Raw genomic sequence first — 26,803 nt, 5'->3', positions numbered from 1 at the left:
TGACTGTGACCCTGGTGCTGACTGCAAGGCACATCACCCATTCCATCGCTGGTAGCAGGATCTTTCAGCAGTCCATCACCTATGGAGTGATGGAATGTCTTTGGTTTCCTTTTTTATCAGCAGGCAATAGTGAATTATGCCCATGGAATGTTTTTTGAGTAAATATATGCACCTCTCAGATATGAAGAAATATTTGGAGAGAAAGAATATTTTGCAGAACAAATTTTCTGTGACTCCATAAGTAAAATTGGTGCATCAAAAATGGAAACCTCAATGTAAACATTTTCTAATTTGTGTACAAATTTTGATAGACGAGTGTTAGTGTACATATAATGGCAATTTTTGTCTTCTATGTAAATATAAAATTAATTATTTAATGGACAGTGATTTTTAAAATATACATACTGTAAATCTATGGCTATAGCAGCTGTTTTGCAGGTACTCAGTAAGCTTACCTGAAAGGAAGGAAAAGGAAAACTAAGTGAATACATGCAAGTGCTGGCTTATTCGTACAATGAACAAGGCTAAGAAAATGCTTGGGAGTGTCCCAAGAAAAGCACCTCTTGAACTCTACAAAATCAGCTGGAAAAATATAATGGACAGCTCTATCTGTAGACAAGGGAAGGCATCAGGTACTTATATCTTCAGAAACTCATTTCAGGGCCTGTCACTCCACACTTAATGGACCATTTATCTGCTGGATGGCATCCATTTTTGGAGAGGTCACTGTGGGTGTTCCTTGAGTTACACCCTGAGGAATCAGGCATTCCACAAGGTTTGCCACATGACTGAAGTTTGTTATGGAATAAAAGGCCTCAGAACAGCTACATATTCACTTATTTGGTTACACAGTTCCATAGGACTAGAAAAAATTAAATTACTGCATCATTAAATAGACGTATATGGCTGATCAATGAATTTTTTATAACCTTAGATAACATTCATTGAGCACTTGCTATGAGCTACATATGATGTTAAGAATTTTACCAGGGCCAGTGCTGTAGCAAAGTAGGTTAACCCTCTGCCTGCAGTGCCAGCATCCTTTATGGGCACTGGTTTGTGTCCCAGGGGCTCTTCTTCCTGTCCAGCTCTCTGCTAAGGCCTGGGAAAGCAATGGAAGTTGGCCCAAATGCTTGGGCACCTGCACCCATGTGGGAGACCCAGAAGAAGCTCCTGGCTCCTGACTTCAGTTTGGCCAGGTGGTGACCATTGCAGCCATTCAAGGAGTAAACCAGTGGATGAAAGACCTCTCCCTGTCTCTCCCTCTCTCTGACTGTAACTCTGCCTCTCAAATAAATAAATAAATCTTTAAAAATATTTTTTATCTAGATTGTCTGTTGAAATCCTCAAAACAAACGCAACAATTAGATACCTCTATTAGCTCCAATGAATAAATGAAGAAACTGAAGTCCTGGGAAAATGAATACTTTCTCTGTCACCACATGATGAGCAATAGCAGAGCCAGTGTTCACACATCAGCTACCTGACCAACCTTGTTTTGTCCACCATCTTATACTGTTAGGTAGCAAGTCAGAAATTGAGCCTATGATTGTATGAGAAAGGCCTGGAGACCAGCACCTACTGAGGAAGCTCCAAAAGCCCAGCATCTTGCCCTTCAAAGTCCTGCCCAGACCCTGATAATCTCCCAGATGGTCCCAGCCCTTCCCCCAAGGAAAGCTTCCAGGAGAATTCTCTCCTCAGGACCAAAGGGGTTACCTGATAACATGAGTCAATAAAACTGTCTCAGAGGCCCTAAGGGAAGCCCCCTACTCTGCCTGGACACCAGCAAATCTGGGGAGGAATTTGCTAATTTTCACCCAACAAACCCTTCCACCAGGACTTCCTTTGTCCTGGAGGAGAGGGAGAGGTGGGTAAACAAACTCCCTTGAAAACCTAGGGACTCCAAAGGATGATGTGCTCAGCTCTCTGCTGAGCCACCAGCCTGGCCTGCCCAGGTGTATTCTCTCCACTCAACCATGTAACCTAGTTCCCCCTAGTCCGAGCAACTGGGCGCTGCGCTCTCTCTCTGTCCCTTCCGTTCTGATGGATGCCCCATCCCCAATAAAGCCTTATCACTCTGCTCTCTGTCACTACTACTGACATGCCAGAGAGCAGCTAATGGGACCCTCAAGTCAGATATTGGCCTCAGGTTTATTTGTTTCTAAAATAGAAGCTATTTTGAGTATGTTTGTAAAAGCAACCATTTATTGAGAACTTACTATAAGCCAGACTACCCTGGTGCTCTTTTATATAACCCCATTTACTTTTTCTTTCAACTTTTCAAAATGCATTACTATCCCCATTTTACATATTTATGATCATGCAGTTGGAATACAGGCCTCTCAGTTATACCACAAACGCTGTACTTCCTGCTCTAACTTCCTTTTTTCACTCAAAAAATTCTAATATCTTACCTGGTAATCACTGATTAATAATACTACATATAAAAGATCTTTTCCTCAAAACTGATATTTTTGTTTCCACTTCACATTAGACTAAAATATGCTAAATATAAAAGTGCTCTCAGTCAATTTCATCAGAACAGGCAGTGAGTTAAACAAGTAAAAATGCTGATCTGAAATAACTTAATCATCTCCCTTGTAAAAAATAAAAAAGGGGAAATAAGGTGGGGGGGGTGGCGAATCTTGGGAATGAGGAGTTTATAGCCAATACCACCTGGCCCGGGGTCAGTGGAATAATTTGACAGGTTCCATTGGGAGTCACTCAAGTATGGTTTGCTTAACCAATAAAAAATATTTTAAAAATATATTCTGAGGCTGGTTTGAGTCTTGTAGCTCCATTTCCAATCCTGCTTCCTGTTAGTGTGCCTAGGAAAGAAGTGAAAGATGGAACAAGTGCTTGGATCCCTACCACCCATGTGGGAGACCCAAATGGAGTTCCAGGCTCCTGGCTTCCACCTGGCCCAGCCCAGCCATTGAGGTCATTTGGGAAGTGAACCAGCAGCTGGAAAATTTATCTCTCTCTTTCCATCCCTCTCTCTCTGCAACTCAGCATTTCAAGTAAATAAATAAATATTTTATATTAATATAATGATATAGATAGATATAGATATGTAGATAGATAGATATTTTGGGGAGCAGGTTTTAGTCTAGTGGTTAAGGCACCTGCATCCCACTTTGGAGGGCTTGGGTTAGTTTCTTGGATCTGCCTCCTGATTCCAACTTTCCAGAAATGCAGACCCCAGGAGGCGTGATCATGGCGCAAGAATTGAGTTCTGCAAGAGCAACCTGAATTGAGTTCCAGCTACCACTTCAGTCTCAGTTCAGCCCTGGCCATTGTAAATACTTGAGTGGAACAACAGATGGGAGCTCTCTGTCTCTATCAAATAATTTATAAACTTTGTATATACATATATAATATGCATATAATATGCAGATGTGTAATAATTATATATAATGACACATATGTATTATATGCACATAACACACTTATGTACATGTCCCTGAATATATTTTTCAGAAGAAAATGCTATAGGGAAGCAACTGATTTTTCCTCTCTGATTGCAAAGGGACTTTCTAGACTGAAGCAAATGGGAAAACTCGTTTGGCTCGTTCAAATGCTGGTCCCTGTTGACTGAGAGCCCTTGCTGTTCCTAAACCTCTTTCTAGGTATCTGCGCCTGTAAGACAAGTGCTTGGTGGTGGAAATACCAGTCTGCTCTACAGAATGTAATTCTACAAGTGCTGGATGAAGCCTCCAGACAAAATGGTGGGATTCTACCCCCAATACCTATTGAAGGACCATCTCTGTCCACAGGGTTCTGTACACACATGCACAAATATATCAAAAAAGTTGTGGAAAATGGAATTGAAACATAGGATTATTTTGGTGCAAAAATTTTGAAATCTATGTGTTTTTTTTCATGATACCCATTTTCCATAAACTTTTTGAAGATCCCTAGTATAAAGAAAATTGTGTAACTGTCTATTTGTGGAATATGAACTATTCAGTATCAGAACCTTCAGAGTTCTCTTTTGCTTCATTCCACAACCAATTGCTAAAAATATTAGAAGAGAGCCAGCATTGTGTGGTAGTGGCTAAAGCTGCCTCCTGCAACTCCAGTATCCCGTATGGGCAGGGGTTCCATGTCCCTGCTGTTCCACTTCCAATCCAGCACCCTGCCAATGGCCTGGGAAAGGCAGCAGAAGATGGCCCAAGTGCTCGTGTTATATATTAATGTTAGCCGTCGCAAAACACACCGAACACCAGAGTAAGGGGAAGGGTTTATTGGGGAACACCCAACAGACCGGAGTGAAGGGGCGGCAAAGGGAAAGGGAGAGAAAGTATAAGAGAGAGAGCCAGAGGAGAGGAGCTGGTAAGGAGGGAAGATAGAGCAGAGAAGAGAGGAGGAGAGGAGAGCTAAGAGACCAGAGGAAGAGGCCAAGAGAACAGGAGAGCAGAACCAAGGGAGAAGGGCCAAGAGAGCACGTGTTCAGGAACAGGCCCTTTTAAAACTTCGCCCGAGGGCGGGCAGGGAAGCAGGAGCAGCGAATCCCATTAGGATGGGGGTGGAGCCTGGCTCAGGTAGCTGGGCCATGGGGCCACCTGGCTACAACTGACCCAGTTTCCTAACAGCTCGGGCCCCTGTGAAATTGCAGCTCATGTGACAAACCTGGAAGAAGTTCCTTGTTCCTGGTTTCATTCAGGCCATCTGAGGAGTGAACAAGCACATGGAAAATCTCTGTGTGTCTCTCTTCGCCTCTCTAACTCTTTCAAATAAATAAACAAATAAAAATACTAAAAGAACAGGTCATGATACTACCATTTGTTTGTTTGTTTGAGATTTAAAAGTATTTATTAGAATCAAGGACCTCTAGCTAGAGTGGTGTGGAGGGGGGCTTCCAAGAGAGGAGAACCCAAAGGGGACTGGTGGCACTGGGCTTTAAGTACAATTTCAAAGGGAAAAAAAAAAAAAAAACTTGACAATTTGATTGACATTCAGTTGGGGGGCGGGGATGGGACATCAAAAGACTCCATTTGCAATTCTCCATCCTGTCTGGCCTGCTAAGGGAGGGGGTAGATAACTTGTTTTCACAATAAGCTGTGAGCCCTGGAGGAGCTTCCTTGCTATTCTCATGGTAAATTTGGAGATTCCAAGGAAGGAGGGCAGCCTGTTTGTTCCAGCCAAAGATAAAGTTTTGGGGCAGGAAGCAAATATTTTACACCCTAAATTCCATTGGGATCCCCTGATTATCTATTAACTCATACTGACTCCTCACATCCCCTCCTTCCGGAGATGGAAGCCCTAACATCCGTTAGGGGGAATTGGGCAATGAAGGCTCTGGCTGCTTCCTGCTGAAAAGGGGAATTGTTGGGAAGGACTGTGGAGACAGGGTTGCAGCAGGAGGTGGCTTCCCAGCAGGAGGTGGCTTCTCCAGGGGGACACAGTGCCAGCTTGCAGAAACTACTTCCTTCAGAGGTTTCATGTACATGACCACCTAGAATTTTTTCTAAGTACAGAGAAAACAAAATCTAGCAAGCAGTTTAAACTCACAGGATCTAAAATCACAAGATCTAGAACTGAGGGCAGAGTCATTATTAGAGACCCTAAGAAAAGTGTCTAAACCATGAGCAAGTTTTTTCATGGAGAGGCAAATACAAACTGACAGAAAGGGCTTGAAAATAATCAGGTGGGCTTAAGGCCTTGTCAGTTAGGAGGCTCAGACCTATCTACATCTCTTTACATGTGGTACATGATAAGGGAGGCATTCTGTTGACTTCCATTACCTAGCTGGCCTGGGAGGAGAACTGGCTTGAAGAGAAGATAGGTGGCATTTCTAAAAGGAAAGCATTTATTAGTTAATATACAGTTCTGTCTGCAATGTTGTTGACCCTACTTGGTCATGTGGTTACTTTGGAAGCTGGGGCTAGTGAACGGCTTGGCTTTTCAGCTCAGAGTGAGCAAGGCCTGTGGCTCTGACTTGGAGCCCTTTGACTCCAGGGCAGATTCGTTTCCAGTGACCCAACTCTTGGCTGGCAGAGCTGTCAGGGCTTTTCATAAGCTGACTTCTGCTGAAGCCCTGAATTTCCATATGGAAAACCAATGCAGTGGACTCACCTGTTGGGTCTCATTGATGGCAGATCACTGTGTAAAGCAACTATTAATTGACTTGCCACCTATGATAATACCTTTTGTTAAACACATTGAAGAGCTATATGAGTATGTTGCAAGGTGTCCGGCGCATAACAAATCTTCCCAGGCAGACAAATCAATTAATTCACAAGCTTTTATTGGGATTCCGCTCCCAGGGAAGGTTCTCCGGTCCCAACAGAGTGGGGGCCTGGGAAGTCACGTGTCAGAGGCTGGGAGGGCTCCTTTTATAGATACAGGCCATGGGGGTTAAAGGTTGAGGCAGGTCTAATCCTCATTGGTTGACTTTTAGGCACCCACGAGGATCTTGACAAGGACTTTTCTTCCCCGGAAGTACAGGTAGGGACTCTCCATTCCCGGAAGTGTAGGCCTTCCCTCCTTGCGGATCCCAAAGCTACCATACGTCACTTATAATGAAGACAGGGGTAAGGGACAGCCAAGGGATGAAAAGAGGAGAAATGAGTTAGATTTCTGTAAGTTATACCAAATAAGGTAAATAAATCTCCTAAAGTCTTTGGTGGCGGCACATTGCTAGGTTTAAAGTGGATACTGACTTTGGTGTACTTTCTGACGGAGGTTTCCTTCTTGCAAAACCAACTTTCACATTTCAGCTGCTATTATGGCCCTGGGAGAAGGTCCTGCTCAATATTGCTTTCAGAAGGAAACAGTTATAAGGGAAACTGCTGTCACTCAAGAATGGACAGTCACTCTCTTCTGACACCATGTAAGAAGAAGACTGGGAGGAAATTAAACAAAGATGTTGGGTACCAATGTTCTCATCCCTCTGCAGCCCCTCCCCATTCTTTCATCAAATCTAGGTGTGGAGGAAATGCAAGAACATCAACTTCTAGGTCATACAAAGGTGACCATCCCTGTATGATCCTTCTCGTGTGACCAAGGTTTTTACTGTGTCTTTCTGGAAACAGCATTCACCTATCCCTTCCCAGAGGCCATAATCAGGGAGTTCAGAACTTTGCTACTAGAGACAAGGGCAGGGAGAAGCTTTCCACTGTAGGTGTCTGTAAAGACAAGACCCTATATCAGCCAGTGCAGATCAGGGCCTGGGCCACTCTGGGCCAGCTGCTCTATCACAGAGGCCAACAAGGATCTGGGGACTCCTTGCAGATCCAGGCCCTCTCACCAGTCACCCAGACCACATCATGAGTTCCATGCCACCACTAAGTGCAGGCCCAGAGATGAGGGTGGGAACCCTAAGGAGGATGAGCTGAGCTGTAGGAAACCAAGAGCTACCACTAGTCATTTTTTTGTACCCAGGACTAAAGAGGTTGGGAAGAGTTAGGATTCAAAACATATCATCACATCCCATGTAAAACTCAGTATGATTGTTTTCAAAAGCAAGTAAAACTGTAAGTTTGAAATTTTTCTCCTAGAGTAACAAAGAGTTTTTATTTCCTGAACTGCATAACCTTAAGCTATGTGTTAACTATCCAGCATCATTCATCAGCCAAACATTCCCAGTTCATGGCATAGAGCTATATCCAGGACAAGCATAATAGTAGGACATTTTATTTCACTTATTCGCTTTTCTTACATCTGTCTGTAATTCCTATCATTCACCTTTCTAAGATTCAAATTAACCTTTGCCTTCTGAGGACACCTGAGTTCTCTTTCAGAATAAAATGAACTTTCATTTCCAATGCATTTGTATTGATTCAGTGCATACCACCTTCCCTCCCTAGCCTCTGCTTTGCTACTTCAAGAAGTTCCCTTTCCCTTGCAAAATTAATCCTCACAGGATTGTCATGAGGACTGCATGAGTAAGTGCTCATAAAGCACTTAATGTAGTGCTTGGCCAAAAAGTAAATGATTTCCAGGGTTTTTCCTTTCATGGCAACTCCTTCAATGATGAGTAAGCCATTTATGACTTGATATTAATAATGAATAAATAGGGATTGTAAAAGTAGACATTTTTCCTCCATTATTACCCACTGCCCAGCATGCAAAAAAAAAAAAAAAGCCATAATAGAATTCTGAATTTTATTAGAGAATATATCTAAAATACAATATTTATTGTTGATATATTATTTGAATGGAAATATACTCTGTATCACAACTATAACAATTTTTACAGATAATACTTCATTTACATCTCTAATTCAAAAGTCACTAAATTATAACATAATTCATATTTAAGATAACTTTGCTACAAATATATAAGAATTTTTAAAGATTTTCTTTAACATAACATCTTGGAATTATGAATGTGTATCTTCTCTGATTGACATCACATATAATCATGACTTTTTTACCTCATTTGCCTTAACTTGTTTGATTTATCTCATGATTTGGATTTGCATTCATCCATTCTACTTTCCTATGTTTTAAAAATAGCTTTCAGTGAACAATTAGGAGTGCTCAGCACTCCATGTGCTGTGAACAAAGTCAAGGTACTTTATGCCTGTTCCTCGTATTATAGTCTCTGCTACAGACAGCCTATACCATAAGCAAAGCACCAACCAGTCACAGCTATTCTGTCAAGTGAGACATTTAGTGTAGCTCTTCACATTTTATTGGAAAGCACATCAAGTAAGAGATGAGGATCTAAATAACCAGACACAAAGCAACCAGGGCCCAAATCACCAAGGTAGATTTGTGCTTAGCTAAAGGGAAACATCAGAAGTTCATCATTTGGACACTGGCTCTGGGACCACTTAAACAAAGGAAGCTTTGACTTGTCTGCCCTTCAGTGGCTGAGTAGGGCGCCAGTTGTCCACCATTGGCTCCTCAGGTTCCGCCTCCTTGTTGAAGTTAAGGTTACGGAATTTCAACATCTAAAAGACACAATAAAAATTTGAAACCTAAACTTTCACAGTAGTATTTGCTCATGCGCTTATGTTACGTATTTTGACATGTATTCCCCAATATTCACAGTACCATGCATCAGTGGCCAAAATTCAATTTAATTCCTGATACATATATATAATCACATATGGGAGAACTTCAAAAAAGCTCATGGGAGATGAAATTATGGGAGATAAAATTAAAAGAAAAGTTTATTTTGTTGCAAAATTTTTTATACCCACACATAGTTTTTTCAGAATACATATTTTCCATGAAACTTTTAAAGGTTCTTTGTATATATAAATTCTAGAATTTTTTGGATCAAAATAAACTTGCTTTACCTCCATTTGCCATGAACTTTTTGAAGTACCCTTGTGTAGATTGTTATGTTCTTTCACATAACAATTTATATAAAATATACAAAACATTGGAATTATTTTGAAGGAGATTTTCAGTGAGATTTTTTTCTTTTAAATTTAAATGAAACATCAAAATCCACAAACTCATACCTCTGAAATTTAAAACAACAATAACAATTCTAGATCTAAATTAAATTTTGTTTTCTACTCCCAGGGAAGACAAACTATAGCATCTGTTCTATTAGATAAAGTAGTCCAGGATCTGCAAGCTCTGTGAGCTGAGTCTGCCTAAGCACACAGAAACACAGGAACCCATGTGCCCATCTGAGATCTCAAACTCTTGACATTGGTTGATTTTTATTTTCTTTTAAACTTGTTTCAGTTTCCCAGTTCAATAGTCAGACACAGGCAGCCCTCAAACAATTTCCTGTTTCTTTGAGGTTATGCTCAAAAAGCAGTACTTCTCTTTTCCTAAACAAGACTTGATCTAAATGAAGAAGGGTGGTTTGGGGCAATAAAAAAAAAAAAAAAAAAGAAGAAGAAGAAGGCCAAGAGCCAATAACCCCTAGCTGATATCTTTTGACAAGTAATAGTCTTCCAATCACTCACACGCCAGCTTTGATTTAGGTTTACTACTGTAATGCGCATGACTATTGCTGCAGTCCATCCAAGGGGACTCTAAAAATACCTAGGGGTGATTAATTACAACAGAATCTCAGGAACCTGAAAGAATTAGAATCTGTTTATAAAGTGCAATCAGATCAAATGTTTTGGTCAAACAATGTAAGTGACTTCTACACCACACTCCACCAATTAAATTATTCTCAAATTGGTCAACCTGACTCATTATTGTAGTATCAGAGTCAAAGCCTGACTAGAGAAGATAAAGGTAGCAGAATATGACAGACCCATTTATGTTGCTTACCTAACATTCATCTCTCCTATATTTTCTCTTGCACTAGCACTCCCCTTCTTGAAACTCAAAAGGATAAATCTGTAGGTGATCATTTTCCCCTGCTGAAAACTGGGTTAGAAGCAATCAAGTGATCTCTGATCAGTGAAGATGGGAAAGGTTTCCTAGGGGTCTTCAGGGAAAGACTTCTCTGCTCATAGGGAAGCAATGGAAATTCTATTCCTTTCTTCCTCAAGCAGAGGTTGTAGCTGCACACGGTGCCCAAACTGCTTTTGCAACCACCTTGAGGATAAAATCCTTAAAGGGCAAGGCAAAGTCAAGGGAATCCCAAAGCAGAGGGACCAGAGCTCTGACTTTCAGAGCTAAGCATGTCCCTACCTCAAGATTCCATGTTATATGAAAAATATCCCTAACATTGGCATTTTGCCAATATATTCAATTAGTAGTTCTAGTTTAGTAACACTTTGTACCTTAAAGGCAAATACACAGCACAAAGACTAACAGAGTAGGTTCAATTGCCCTTACCTACAGGTGTATTTGTGTGTATGGGTGTGAGTGTACACAATATATCCATTTGTTATAACAGCTCTCAATGGAAGACTTTGGATCTCAATCTGGATAGCTCCCAGTAAGGGAAGAAATTAAGGTTTAAATTATGACTCAATTATTACGTACACAAGCAAGAAATGGTGTTATAATCTTTCCTTATGTTACTACTTCAGGAAGCTTGCACAAATGTTATGATTATGAGGCAATTTTCAAGTCACATACCAGTCTAGCATACTATTTTTGACCCACTTGGATGTACTACAAGTCAATTTCCAGTTAGATATGGATTTACTTTAAAAGATGTTAAAACACACACACACACACACACAGTACTTGTAAGTTAATACACTAAAGGAAAATGCAGCAGCAGAATCCTTGCTCCCAGACCTGATTCTGCTGAGGTTGCTGAGTGGAAAGCACGTTAATTTTCCTGTACCTCACAGTTTAGCAACACAAGAATAGCCAGGGAAATGAGAAAGTTGGACAATGTGATCTGTTTCTCATTGAAGCTCTACATTTCTCTGATAAGCACATTACAACTACTCAAAATACCACCATTTTTAACACTGTTGGCAGCTTACTCGGTCTTTAAATTACCCAGGATCCAAGCTCGTGTGGAACCCACTAAGAAATATCCATATTCTCCACTGCAACTGTTTGTTAGGAGACAATCTTGGAAAAATTCATTTGCATCCACTTTTGTGAACACTCATCAGTGACTTAGATGCCACATTAGTCACTTGAACATCACAAGAGTTCTGATACTTGTTCTCCAAGGGATGACTCTCCCTTCCGTCAGCATTCAGAGATGCATTCTCATATAAACAAACCTGCAGTTCAGTGAAGAGTGGGCAGGGAATTATCACTGATAACTAAGTAAACTTGAAGATGAACTCTCATTTTTCTGCATTTCTGTTTCTTCATTATTGACCAAAAAAAAAAAAAAAAAAAGAAGTTGACAGCCACCTTTTTCATTTAATTCTCACATCACTATCTATTTTACACACTAAATAAACTGTCTAGGATTATGGTTACTGAAAACAGTTTACTGAATGCTGTTCCATGGCTAGAACAAGCAGGAGGAGGATCAAATCCCAGGTTTGTCTGACCCCATAGCTTTTCTGGCCAGACTAACTACTTCATCTCTCGAAATCAACTTCTCATTAGAAAACAGACCTGCTCACTGCTGACAGTGATGGGTTCCTTGAGCACAATCCATGTCACACATTCCAGAAGAGGAGGGGTGGTCAGTGAGCCTGGGTAGGTCCAGTAGTCCAGGCTTTCAGGAAGGAGGCCACGAGGATCAAAGTCAGTGAAGTCAACGCTCTTACCCTGAAATGGGGGGAGGCAAGTTAAAAGCGTCACAGGCTCCCAGAAAGAGGAAGGGGCTGCATAGAACCTGAATTGGCTTATACCCCTCTGATAGCCAGAACGTTTTATAAAGAGAAGTGACAAATTCCCTAGTGAACAAAATGAAAATAAATTAACAGATGATGTTTAACTTGGAAATACAGACTTGCAAGTGTTAGCAAAGGAACTGGCAGCTATATTTCTTAGTCCATTTCTCATCGTGTCTCTGAAACAATTCCTTACTTTGAACTTTTAAATCATTAACTAATCAAATCTAGTACTTCAAGTGCTTGCAGTAACAGAAATGCAGTGTCCTAATGAAGAGGTGATGACCTTGCTATCTTATTTGATAGCTAGATCAGAACTAAAGGAGTGCATTCAATTCTGGACACAATGCATTTAAAGCAACAGATGCTAAAAGTTATAAGCTACTGAAAAAGTGACAAGCTGGTTGCAAAGAAAGAAACTACGTCATATGAAATCAATTAAAAGGAACTGAAAAGAATTGGCCTAGGAGTAGGTAAAAGAGAAAGCAGAAGCATGAAGAGGGGTTAGGTTTATTCCATACAATTCAAAGCAATTAAATGAGGTGTAAAGGGTGAGCATTTCAGGAGATTTATGCTGCTTCAATTTGAGGATGAGCTTCATAAAGCCAGAGCTGTCACTATGACCCCAAAAGTCCCCTCATTTTAAGTAACTGTAGTGTTTAAGCAGTTGCTCAATGACCTCTACAGCAAGGTTGTAGAAAAGACGTAAGCACTGAATGGCTGGATTCAAAGAGGTCACAGAATGTAAATCTCCATGAAGCAGGGCTTTGTTCATCTAGTTCACTATTGTAGCTGTGGATTAGTAAAGTAGTAAGCACTCAACAAATATCTGCTGCATGAATGATTGACTAATGTGATCAGATGCCCTTTCAGCCTCCTTGAAATCATGAAATTCTCTGACTCATGTATGGATGTTCAAACGATAGGAAGCAAAACTAAATACAAGCCCCACAATTATTCTAGAATTAAAATCAACTTTTGGAACAAGTTGATTCAATATAAAAGCAATATTTTATCTGTATCAACCATTGATCCAAAAACTACATGTCAATAAGACTATTCGGTTTGATCCAAAGAAATTTCTGTAACCACTGAAGCACAGAAAGTAAGTACTTTCTGTAATTACACAGCAAAAATTCATCTTACCTTTGTTTTGATAGAACTCAGTGTATCAACAACTTTCTGAAGGCCTGGTGTAGCACTGCCAATCTATAGAAAAACAAAAATGATAAGCTTTTGTAACCCGGTTACTAACAGGCTGCTTTTGATTTAGGTGGCTCTATCATAACATTTCTCCAAATAATGAAACAAAATCCACCATTCTGTGCATTCCTGCCCATCATCCATAACTTGATGACAGTCACATTATAGATATCCCCACTTTCACCAAATTCTCAGTCTGTCTCTGGCTTCTTTCCATGTTTTCTCCCTAAAACTACCCTCGCAGATGTCTCCAGTAACTCCCAATGCCAAGAAATACTCTTCAATTGTTTACCTTACTTAACTTCCTTGCATGATTTTTACAATATTGTCTTCTCTTCTTTTTAAAAATTCTCTTCTCCTTTGACTTTCTCTGTGCTCACCATCCTCCTGTATTTCCCTGGACTCTTTTATTCCAATATTGTCATTTAATTGGCATCATTCTCACTATCTTAAAGATATTGCATTTGCAGGTTATCAGGGTTTCATTTTAAGCAACTTTCTCATCTCCCTGTCCATGCTATCCTCGGATGATTTCATAAAAATATGTCATTTCCACCTCAATATATGAGGTCAGGGCTCCTAAAGCTCCAGCCCCAACCTTTCTCCATTCCACATTCCAACTGTCTAAAAGGCAGCTCTACCTGTTATGTCCCACTGTTACCTGCGACTCTCCAATACTGAGTCACTGCCCTTCATCCCTCCACAGCTTAATCTTAATTTAGCATTGCCTGTCACCAAATAGCTCTATCTAGTATAAGGTTAACTGGAAAAAAACAAAAAACCCACAAAACACCTACTAGTCCTTTAAAGTTTACCACTTTATGTCCTCCACATTGGTATTTAGATAGTATCTAATGATACCTCTCAAATTGGGTCTTTGTCCTCCATCTCCACTACAATCAACAGTTGTGGAGGGGCAAGTAAATCTGAAAATATTTCAGAGTCAAAGCATTTCCTAGGCTCTTTTGTAGACTGTCCTGTTTGTTATGAATGTTCTGTCTGAGGAGTGTCAATTGGTAAAGTCAACAACAGGAGTCACTGTGCACTTACTCCTCATGTAGGATCTCTGTCCTTAATGTGCTGTGCATTGAGATTTAATGCTATAACGAGTACTCAAACAATATATTTCACTTTGTGTTTCTATGGGGGTGCAAACTGTTGAAATCTTTACTTAATGTATACTAAACTGATCCTCTGTTAAAAAAAAAAAAAGAAATTAACAACTCCCAACTTGACTCTCACTGGGATTAAACATGACAATAGGTCTGATCTGATTTCATCATCATTTAAAAAAAATCATCTATTATTTTTCACTTTATGTTTCTGTGTGGGAGCAAACTGTTGAAATCCTTACTTAATGTATACTAAGCTGATCTTCTGTATATTAAGATAATCGAAAATGAATCTTGATGTGAATGGAAGGGGAGAGGGAGTGGGAAAGGGGAGGGTTGTGGGTGGGAGGGACGGTATGGGGGGGAAGCCATTGTAATCCATAAATCGTACTTTGGAAATTCATATTCATTAAATAAAAGTTAAAAAAAAAATGTTCTGTCTGGTCAACCTTTCTTGAAAACAAGGAAAAAAAAAGACCTGGGCCATCAACTAACCTTCAAAAAGATACCCAAAACAGCCAATCCATCAGGATGTTGTACAGCTTTTCCAAAATCCCCGTACTTGGTGTTCCAGTGAACCAAATGAAGCTAAGGCCAAAAGAGAAAAAACCACAGTGAATGACTGACACAATAAAAGCCTACAGATTTTATTCAATGCTCTTTACTAATGGTTACTAGAGAAAATGAAAATGTAGATCATTTTAAATAAAAAACTTTTATTTTAATTCTCATTATCCGTGATTTGACATGAAAGTAAGTGACCTCATCAATGACTCTAAAACAAAGAAATGTATATGAGGAGAGGCACCATTTCATTTCCAGATTCGTGTTAAAACAGGAGCCTCCCCTCTGAATTTACTTACACTTTGCAAATGCTAGATAATGTTTTGTAGCCTTAATTGTGATATAATTCAAGAGAAGATGCAAATGTGAAGATCCTTTTCAAAAGAAGGGGTTCACTTAGTGTGAATTGAGTTTATAATATTAAGCTTTCAAAATTAAAGCTAGATAGCAATTTACAGATATTTTCCCCTGGAAGAAAAAACAAAGCACCCCTTACCTCTGCAGCATACTTCTTCTTATTCACAGTGTGTTCAGAGCCTTGTCCATCGGATGAGCCCCAGTGAAAGTGAAACTGAATCAACCTGTAAGTGCCTTCAAGAGGCCCTTCTTTCAGCACTAAAATTGAAAAAGCAATATGTTACATATCCGGGTACATATGTGTATGCATACACATGTATTTGTATGTAAACACACACACACACACACACTCACACATAGATACACACATTAAATACCCACACCTTATAAGTATTAGCATCCTAATCTTGTTCTATAGTACTAAATGTCTGCTGGTAGCCACATTTTCACCCTGTGAAAATTAAATCCAGACTGAGGTTGGGTCTACACTACTGACACAATCACTTCAACTGGTTTTTATCCTCCTATGTTGGATGAAGAGGCCATGCGTGGTTCATCCTTGTTTTCTGATCACAGTGACACCGCTCTTCTGAGTTTGCTCAGGAGTCATAGGCTCAGGTCCAGAGAGAGGAAACTGTAAGCTGCACTAAGAATTTCTCTGTGGCTCATTTAGGAAGTGCCCGTGCAGATGCTTGCCAAAGTGCTGGTCTGCTGCACACATACGCGTGGGAACCTCTCTTCTGCCGAGGCCCAGTGACTGCCCTACTGCCTCTTTTTTAACCTCTGGCACAGTTCTGACATATCAGAAATTGTGAAATAATAAGCATTCCCGTGGATCTTAACACATGAAATTTAATTGTCTTTATACTACTGCTAACTAGCTTTTTGTCCTCTTAAATATTTTAATTATACCTCTTTAACCTTAATTTTCTCCCCTATAAAATGGATATTCAATTATTAATTCATTATTTATTTATTGTCTTCTGTATACAGTATAATAATGTACTCATTATCTCCAAAAACTTTAAATTCGAATGGTAATAACTTTCCCATGCTTCTATGATTCTGATATCAATGCAACTTTATTCAGCAAAATCAATACTATAAAACACATTCTCAGACTGCAAACTATCCGTAAATAATTTACAGTTTGGGTCTTGATAGAGGATTAAAACATTGGGAAATCACTGTTTCCCCCATCATGCTTCCAAAACTTTTAACCTAACTTATATGTAATTAATGAGAATAAGTTGATATATTTCAAAGCTTTTAGAAGTAGCTAAATTCTACTACTTTAATTTTTTTCCTAGTATTGGATTTAAATCATCCATCACTATATTATTAGTTCATTTTTATAATTCATAAAATAATGGTCTCAAACTTTGTTTTTACAAAACAAAAAGACAGGGTCTGTATAACAAAGTTTGTTTGCTTAACTTCACCTAAGTAAGTTGGATGGTAGTACTACTCACTCATGTATTCAAATTAAAAGATAAAACTGGCTGGAGGATTTTTAAGCAGTGGAGCTTCTCTATACCAAGACTGTCAGCTCAGCCTTGCTAGGAGAAAGAAAAAAAAAAAAAAAAAGAATGCATGGTATCCCATATGGGCATCGGTTCTAGTCTCGGCTGCTCCTCTTCCAATCCAGCTCTCTGCTACGGCCTGGGAAAGCTGTAGACAATGGCCCAAGTCCTTGGATCCCTGTCCCCGTGTGGGAGACCTGTAGGAAACTCCTGGCTCCTGGCTTCGGTTCAGTAAAGCTCCAGCCATTGCAGCCAACTGGGAAGTGAACCAGCAGATGGAAGACCTCTCTCCCTCTCTCTCTGCCTCTCCTTCTCTCTCTATGTAACTCCGACTTTCAAATAAATAAATAAATATTAAAACAATTAAAAATAAAGACTATGTTTATCTGATAATTCTGTAAGAAAAGAATTGATGTTTTCTCCAATACTAGGTTTTTGCAAAAATGAAGTAATTTTTAGCTTTCGTAATACACCCTTAAAAGTGAATATGTTTATGATATAAAATATAAAAAAATTCCCTTAAATCTTTAAAGTCAATAACCAATTGGTTGATCAAAAAAAGCAAATGCCACTTGTAACATTATTAATTCTATCCAGTAGCAAGTCTAATTATATAAAACTAAGCATCTTAGAGAACTGGTTTTCTAAATGTATTCTACAAGGAATCATATCAAAACCTTAAATTTTATTTTTTTAAAGATTTATTTATTTGAAAGGCATACTGATAGAGAGATAGAGAAAGAGATCTTCCATCCAGTAGTTCACTCCCCAAATGGCTGCAACAACCTGGCTGGCTCAGGCTGAAGGCAGGAGCTAGAAACACCATCCAGGTCTCCTACATGAGTGGCAGAGGTCTATGTACTTGGGCCATTATCCGCTCCCTTCCCAAGTGCATTAGTAGGGAGCTGGAAGCAACCAGGACTTGCAGGAGCCTTCGGATAAAGGATGCTGGCTTCAACATCAGCAACTTTAACCTACTATGTCACTACTCTGGCCCGGGATCTTAAATTTTAAGGATAATAAGGCTTACTGCTATTTCTTATTCTTATTCTCTCTCTTGCAGACCTGAAAACTATGTCCCAGCTTACTGGCTTTAGAGAGCATTTAGAATTAGTCAAAATTATATATGAGCTTTTATTAAAAAAACGTGAAAAAAAAAAAAGTGTTTTGGGTTCAATGATTAAACACATTCCATACTAATCTATTATCACCACATACCTTAGATAAAACTTATTTCTGTAAAGATTAGAAACTCACTGTAATTAGGAAAGGTTACTGAATCTTTAAAGTCTAATAGCAATAGAAAACAATAATTCTAGTCTTTAACTAGTTGGTTATTTCTCTATCAATTCTTAACAAGGAATTTAAGCTGTGAAGTCCCTCAGAAACTTTGTTATAATAATAAACTGTAATAAACTCTACTAAAAGTAGCACATGTCTTCTTATTTGAAAAACAGAGAAGACAATACTTCAGTTAAAGATAAGACGCTTAATGCTATTTTCCAGAACTTCTTATATATGTATTTATTGTGATTATTACATGCCATTTCTAAAGTGAAAATGAAACTTGTTCTTGTACTGAAAAAATAATCTCTCTTTAAAACAGCGGAAACTGCTTATTGCTTACTTGTTTCCTCTGCAAAAACCAACCATCTTAGTGGGTCAGTGAGACAATGACTCATTGTCCACAGTGACATGCTGTCTGAGGGACAGAGATCTGTAAGTGGGGTTTTCTATGCTAATGTTTTCTTAAGACTCCCAAAATTTAATTTCAATATAAATCTCAACATCAAGAGCATCCCCCAGTTTTAGTTTTCATCTGTCATCAGTTATACACAGAGAGAGAGAGAGAAAGAGAGAGAGAAACACACATATGTAAACATCAATTAAGTATAATATTATAGAAAAATACTTCTTCCTAAGTACATTGTTTGGGAAAATTATCAAATAGCATTTTGCAAAATAAATAACAATTAGTAACATTGAAATAAATCAGACTATTCATACACATTGAAAATTTAACATTTTTAAATATTTTCTAATGTTATTATTACTTCTTAATTAAGATGCATTCAAATAACAAACTAAAGACACTAGTAAATGTCTATATCTACCTTAAATCCAAAATACAAATAAACTATTCCCATTAATCTTTAAACTAAAACCTGAATTTTTTCCCATTAATGAATGATTGCAATTAATTAAAATCATTCTCATTAAAATCTCATTCATTCAAATGTATAATCCTACAGGAAACATGGCATTTTTCAGAAGCTGACCAATCTGGAATAACCTGAAAAATTTTAAATCATGTATTACTGTTTTGCTTGCTGGCCATAACAAATAACCTAGATTTGCCAATATAGACAAATCTGAGAAAGACATCCATATTCCACTTCCATTATAACAGCATGATGTTTAGCTGTCATTCTCATTAGAGCAAATAGAGTCAAAATTCAAGAGAACAGAAGTTTCAGTTTAAACTGGAAAACAATTATACAGGAGTAAAAAAAGAAGCTCTTGTGATGCGAACATCAGTAACTACAGTGTCTAGAATGATTGTGTCCATTTTCTAGACATTTAGAGGTCTTCTGAGACCATTTATCATGTGCATGACAAATCCTTTCATTTGTTGTTATGACTGCTTGTGGAGGGAAAATTCTAGAGTCCAAAAAGCAAGTCCCTAAACATCAAGCAGGGCCCTTGTGTGAAGATCCATTGTGTCACACTGACAATGATGCTTGAAACGAGCACAACTCATTCAGCTTCCTTTTTTTTTTCTTCTTAAACTAACATTTACTGATATGAGTATTTCAATTTCTAAAACACAGAAATGACTTGAGAATTGCATATGAGTTGGCCCAATAGTTCAGATGTTAGCTTTTAATATTTTTCCCTAAATTTTCAATAAAACAGGAGCATTTTAAACTGAGTTCTTGAAGTTAATAAGCTAGCAGGAATTAATAATTTGACTACTATTCTTTTCTCTCACATATACAAAAAGCAGGGAAAGTTACTTTTTAATAATTAAAAATAAACTAACAGGATTAGCAATTCTTCATTAGTTTAAGGTGGCTTATATGTAAAGGAATTTAGAAGATTGGTAACAGCTTTAACCCAAGCCTCTTAACTCCATATTTTAAAAGAATTTGCACAAGCTTAACATAGCAATAAACTTGATCAGCTCAGTTCCTGATACCTAAATTCCTAAATTTGGATATAAGACAACAGTTAGGACATAACTGGAAAATCTGAATCCAGAGAAGTCCTAAAAGATTACAATATCATTGAGAGGCACAAAAAGTCAGAACCAATGCCTTTAAATGCAGAAAAGTTAGAGGTAGAGGGTTTCTAAACACATTAAGTATATCATCAAAAGAGATCCAAATAAAGGGTGCTAAATTGCTAATATAAAAAAAATTAAGTGACCAAAATGAATAAGTCATTTTTAGATGTAACTGTACAGAAAAGTGTCAGTTTTTTAATACTTGCTATGTTCAAGCTGAATGTTGACTGTGGTTATCAGCCAAAGAATTTTATTCTAATTCTATTTTTAAGTGATTGCCATTTAGACTCTCTAGCAAACTAGGAGGGAAGCAACTTAGCAAGTTATTTAAACTCTTTAGCTTTCTGTTTCCTCATGTTTATTTTAAGTGGGCTTGCCTACAGTATCTCTATCATTTGTTCCAGCTTTGAGAGTCTACGATTCTTAAAGAAAAAAAAATGTTCCAAAGGCTATTTTTTCCACATGGTATGATTTATGAAAATTTATTTTGCAGATGCATTTGCCCTTAGAATTCACATTTTAAGACAAAAATATGTCCACATCTTTGACCAAAGTTACTGAAAATGTGGAAGAGATATGGGCAAAGCTACAAAGAAATCTTTCATTCACAAGTTTTTCTCATATCCATTCTTGACCCTGTTTTTTACTAAAGGACAGGGCTTCAGAAAGTTCATGGAAAAACAGAATTAACAGACTAACATGTTTAATTCTATCTCACATTTTTTCATAATATGCATTTTCTGTGAACTTTCTGAAGACCCTTCATATCTTCTTTCTTTCTAGAGCACATCTGGTGAACTCCTGTTTCCTACTTTCCTTTGTTTGCAGTCTTAGCAAAGGGATCAATATTCATGCATCCACAGAAGCCTTATTCACCCTAGAAAGTCTTTCCTGTCTTACACAGCTCAATTCCTAAGCCTCCTTTATGTTTCCATAGTTCTTAGAGTACTTCCTCCTTGTCCTTATCTAAGTGACTGTCAGTGTCTTATTATTTCTGTATCTTTTTACTTGGGTATCCCCCAGTATGGGCTCTGGGAATGCAGGAGAGGGACCAGGCCTCCTTGCCCTCATGATGCTTAGATTATCACACATCTAACCGATGTGAGTAATGATATTTTTGTATTGGAACTAGATAGGTAACAAATACATGTGTCTTTACAGACTTGGGTTGGCAGTCCTTTCCAAACCAGCTGATTTTATTCTGTCTCACAATCCAAACATTGCCAACTTCTTAACAAATAATTGAAAGAATGCGATTAGTTTTTTTTTTTTTTTTTTTACAGGCAGAGTGGACAGTGAGAGAGAGAGACAGAGAGAAAGGTCTTCCTTTTTTTGCTGTTGGTTCACCCTCCAATGGCCACCGCAGCCGGCGCATCGCGCTGATCCGAAGCCAGGAGCCAGGTGCTTTTCCTGGTCTCCCATGTGGGTGCAGGGCCCAAGCACTTGGGCCATCCTCCACTGCACTCCCGGCCATAGCAGAGAGCTGGCCTGGAAGAGGGGCAACCGGGACAGAATCCCGCGCCCCGGCGATTAGCTCTAATTGGTTACTGCTCTTATAGAATTAGAATAAAATTCTCTGAATGATAACCATAGATAGATAATATGTGGCTTGAACATAACACAAAATATTTTAAAAACCTGCTATACTTTTGTGTATTAAAGAAACTTAAGTCTAACAGCATAGTATACTCATGGTAAAACACATGAGTTTTTATTATGCACGTATAATAACTTCATTTATAGAATCAGTACGTATTTAATAGCATCAGCAGGATGTCTTGGACTATATCAAAATAAAATTTTTAAGTGACAACCACAGAGATCATCTACCGAGGGATGGCCAGGCACTGGGCTGGGTGCTTTCATTCTTCCCCTGTGGCAGGTATCACTCTCACCCCAATTTTGTTTACAGCAACAAAACAAAACAAAACAAAAATCACAAACTCTTAAAAAGGTTCAGTTACCATCATCCCTGAATCCAGGTCTGTCTGGCATCAGTTAAACCTCCCAGGCACCAGCCTATCTGCTGAATTCTACTTCCCAGTAATATGGGACTAGAATAATTTCTTTCATCAGTTTTGTAAGGGAATTACTTCATCTGGTTGCATTTGTTAGACATTTGTTTCCTCATGTTTCCAAGTTTCTATGTAGCATCCAGTGAGGTATATAATTTTGTGGATAGTTCATCCTTTGAAAATAATGATTTTCCTGTGACTCTTTAAAAAAAATTAACAGCTACAGACTAAAGCATCTTACTTCTGTTGGCTTTTGAATGACTAAATGTGAAATTTTATAGCATCCATTCTGCATGTGCAATACCAAGAGACCTTCAGCCTTGCCATATTATAAATAAATGGTATTTCTCGCAAGCAAAAAAAATCAAATCATTTTCCTTCTGTTTAATGACTTTAACATTGCTTCTTAGGGTGGGAGGAGTCCCCATGAAGAATAAATGGCAGCGTCTCTGAAGGCCTGCTTGAGTGCACATATTCCACTGGACCCCGACACGCTAGGGGCCTGCACCACAACGTGTTTGTATCATCCTCGGGAGGGGGGCACACAGGCACAGGGATCTAGAAAACACTTCTCCAGGGATCTCCACTGTCTGCCCCACTTCACTGACTTCCAGAGACGCTCTTTCAGACAGGCAAGTGGCCCAAGAATTAAGGAAAGTGGAAAGAAGAATTTTTCCAAAAACTGGACTGAATATATAGATCGCTGCTGAAAAAAACTCAACTTGACCTAATGGTAATAATTACACATTGTATAATATATTAATACTGCGGGTCACTATTGCAAAACTTGGGAAACCTTACTGAATGTTTCCTCTATCTTTTCTCATTGTTTGTCCAACACCTCCCCACGCCCACACCAAACCAAACATCATCTGATTGTAGCACCATTTCATTCAATGACATTCAGAGAAAAGTGCTCGGGAAAATAGGGCACCAGCAATTAAACCAAGTAATGAGGGAGGAAGGCAGCTACTATGTTAGAATGGGATTGTTCTCTGGCGTCTAAATAAGGAAAAAAAAAAAAAAAAAACAGAAGAAGCATTCAGTTGGTATCCTGTAAACAGCTCTATTATAAATCAGTTATAGTAATTGGTTTTGTCAGTAACAGGCCATGTATGTCCACCAACTCTAACATATCTTAGTTTCCAGGACAAATTTCTGGATAGATCCCAAGACACTCCAACACCTTCATCACACTAGACCAATATAAAGAACTATTTACAGATACAAGGTCTTCCGAGAATTTCAATATTTTAAATTGTCAGGTTTTCATCATCCTTCTCACTGCTACCTTCTAGATAACACTCATTGGTACGTAATTTTTAATGTTTAGGTATGGACCCTGAAAGAGAAATAAAGAATCTTTAAAAATCCATACCTTGCGAGTCTCATCATTGCCACTGCTGACCTTGGTGGGGGGAGAAATCTTGCCTTTGCTACTTTTCACAAGCATGTCACAGTTATTTCACGCCCTACATAGAAGTCAGGAGTTTTACCAGGGAGAAACAGCCCAGGGGCATTTCAGAGCAATTAGCCTACTTCTCAGGAGCCTCTTGACCTAATGAAGATGATCAGAGCAGCCTTTGAGAGTATGGAGACAGACTGTAGTGGTTAAAGGATTTCCACCACTCCTGATTTCCTCCATCAAGCTGGGAAAACAGCCGTAAGCTACAAGACACTGACCTGTTTTGTCGTGAGAGTCATCAAACTCCACGTTGAAAGAGTGACCATTGTTGATGATCCTCCGAGAAATGGGGTGCTCATAGCAAACACGCAGAGGCTTCAGGGAAGGGTCGTGCTTGGCCGCGTTAGTGTCGATGTCAATAGGAGACTGGCGCTCGCCATTGGCAATGGGAAAATCCTTATGCCAGTGCTCAGGTCCTGGGGATGAGACCAAGAGTATGAATCCCACAGTGTGGAGAACGGTACACCCAGACCCCTAAAACAGGGCAATGACTCTGTAGCCATCTGCTCGGCTCCAATTTTGGCAGCACCATCGAAAAGCAGAATATCTTTGGGAAAACACTGTGCCTCAGTTTCTTCATTTATAATATGGGGTCATATAATACTATGCCCTTACCTCATACACGTTGTTGTAAGAATTAGAATCCACGCATGTAAAGCTCTTAGACCAATATTTAGTGTCATATAAATACTAGTTATTTGCAGGGTCCTTTTACTGAAATTAAGCAATTAAAGTTGGGCAGACACTCATATCATCAAGGCTTCTGGTTGGAATTTGGGATGTGCAAGCTCACTAAGCCATTCTAGCAGGTCCGATTCCTCCTTCCTCGTGTCGTCGCTCGGGACGGAAGGACAGAGCTGCCGCCCAGGCTCGGGGAACTCGCTCCATTAGTGGTCAGGTCCCAACTACCCGGGAAGCCCTGCACTCTTCAAAGATGCGCAAGAGGTCCCCAGGCGCATCTTGTTCTTGGCTCCGCTTCCCGGGAGATCCCAGACCCGTGGGGTTCATGAAGCCTGGGTCCGGGTGCCCGATACCCCTAACATTCTAGGTTGAGAAACGAAGGGAAAACTCAGCTCAGCAAAACGCCCCGGGACAGGTCGTGCGGAGAGCCTTGGCCACAGGTGGTGCTGCTGAAGCGGACGGGGATGTCTGGGGTTAGGAGGGGGGGTCCCTTAATTTTTCAGCGGTCAACAACTAAACTGCACCGTTACAACCCTGCCCGCTCTCTGGCAGCCGGCTTTAGGAGGGCCCTGGCTCCAGAAACCCAGAGAGGAACGAGCTGCGCCCCGTCCCTAGGGCCCTGCGCTCCGCCTGCACACGCGCGGATTCCTCGACAGTGGCTTGGAGCCGGGCGAAGGGGGCATCGCCGGCGCACCTGCACCTCCCGCGCGGCCCGCGGCCGCTGCCAACAGCAGGTGCAGGCGCTGCGGGACCCGGGCCGGCCACCGGAGTGGGCAAGGGTCTGGGCCCAGGACGCCGGACGCCGGCCTCACTCACCATTGTGCTTCCCGTACCCCCAGTGATGGGACATGATCGAGCCGGCGGTCGGGGCAGGGCGGAGTTGGGCCGGTCTAGCAGCGGCCGTTCGGGTTCCTCTTGCGCTCTGTGTCCGCGGGTCGCACCGTCATCGGCTTTTATAGGCTCCCGCCAACTTCGTGCTCGGGGGCGGCCCAGGGGAGGGAACCCCGGGTGGACCTGAGCGACGGGGGAGGTGACGGGCGGAGGTGATCTCCCTGCGCTGGGGCGGGCCAGACTGGCCAGGAGCCGAGGGCGGGGAAAATGCTCTCCCTGCAGGCGTCGGTCAGGCTTGGGAGCTCCTCTCCCGCCGCCCAGCTCCCCCTCGGCCCAGGGGCCGGGGCCCTGGGCGGGCAGCGAGGTTCGCAGCTCCGGCGCGCGTTGGCTGCAGCGGCGGCGGCAGCGGAGGCTCCCGGGCTCCTCCGTCCGACCCGGGCTGCGGAGCGTTTACGCGCACCCATCCCCCTCCGGGGCGCTGGCGGCGGCCGCTGACTGCTCGGGACCCGGGCCCCCGGCGCCGTTCATCTCCTGTCCACTTTATGATCGCATTGGTGGCCTCGGAGCCATCCGGCCCCACTCCATCGGCCACACTCGCGCTGAGGTCTCCAAGTCGGAGGCCTCGCTCTCCCGTGTCCCCGGCCTGGGGCTGGCAAGCTAGGTTAGGAGCTATGACCTTGGGGCAAATAGGGATACGGTCCTTGAGGCGCTGGGGAGCGAGCAGCCCTGGGTGCTGGGAGCTATGCGCCCTCTGCTGGACAGCCGTGGAAGAAGGCGAGAAATACTCCCTGCTGTGTCTCCTGCAGCCGGCACCGAGGCAAACCTGAGAAATTGCATTTCCTTTTAGGCTGGCAGGGCCTTGCCTGAAGTGCTCATCTCCCTCCTCTGTCTGCCTTCCTATCATGCAGAATTAACGTGGAGACAGGAGACTTCCTACTTAAGTACCTATGGACTTAACCAAAACTTCTAAAATAGAAATCACTTTTCTTAGAAAAATCGGGTCAGAGTATTTCTTCCAAAGAGGAGAGAACCTTGGCTGTTTGGCGAAGGCAATGTGCATCTGGCATAGTGGGAAATCATTCCAAATAATTCCACAGAAAGGCCAGGCAGCATTATGACTGCTGTGGGCCCTGGGCATTCTGCCTTTAGTCGTTTCTTTCTTCATAAACAGCACGTTTCCGACAGCATTAGGAAAAAGATTAATAGCTTAATGTGTATTGAAACGTTTTCTTTGACCTAAAGCCTATTTTTTCTATTCTGATTTTCAAAGAAAACCTTCTGGTGGACACCTCACAGCGCGATGGACTGGAGGCACCGCATGCTGCTTACCTGTGCTTAAGGGATGTCAACCTGTTTTCAGAGGGAGAGAAAATGCATTTCCTACAAGGGACTTTGCTACAAGAGAAAAAAAAAATTAATTAATCATAGGGGCAGCAGGGGCCTCTGGACTGTAGTCCTCGGGATCTCTGAGGGTATGTTATTAGGGTTAAAATTGGGAAGGTGGGAATCAGTTTACAGCCTTGATATCACATTACTTATATTTAACAACCCATAGCTAAATAAAAGGATGCCATGTTAGAGTAAGTTTCTGCAGTATTGGTCCGGAAATCATTATTTACTGTTTATTTCAGTCAA

General features: G+C 40.6%; 1 protein-coding gene across 1 annotated transcript; it reads right to left on the bottom strand.

Annotated features, from left to right (window-relative positions):
• Positions 1-8,488: 8,488 nt before the first annotated feature.
• Positions 8,489-25,267, bottom strand: CA2 (carbonic anhydrase 2). Its single transcript, NM_001195708.1, is given in 7 exon segments — positions 8,489-8,903; positions 11,911-12,066; positions 13,278-13,340; positions 14,942-15,034; positions 15,507-15,625; positions 23,875-24,072; positions 25,154-25,267. Coding segments are annotated over 7 exon segments (783 nt in total). The 5' UTR covers positions 25,188-25,267; the 3' UTR covers positions 8,489-8,783.
• Between the last annotated feature and the right edge of the window lie 1,536 nt (positions 25,268-26,803).

The sequence above is a fragment of the Oryctolagus cuniculus genome, chromosome 6 (genome assembly GCF_051225735.1).
Source record: "Oryctolagus cuniculus isolate XC-2025 breed Fujian yellow rabbit chromosome 6, ASM5122573v1, whole genome shotgun sequence".
Taxonomy (NCBI): domain Eukaryota; kingdom Metazoa; phylum Chordata; class Mammalia; order Lagomorpha; family Leporidae; genus Oryctolagus; species Oryctolagus cuniculus.
The sequence above is the reverse complement of the archived record's forward strand: the minus strand, read 5'-3'. Positions and strand labels throughout refer to the sequence as shown.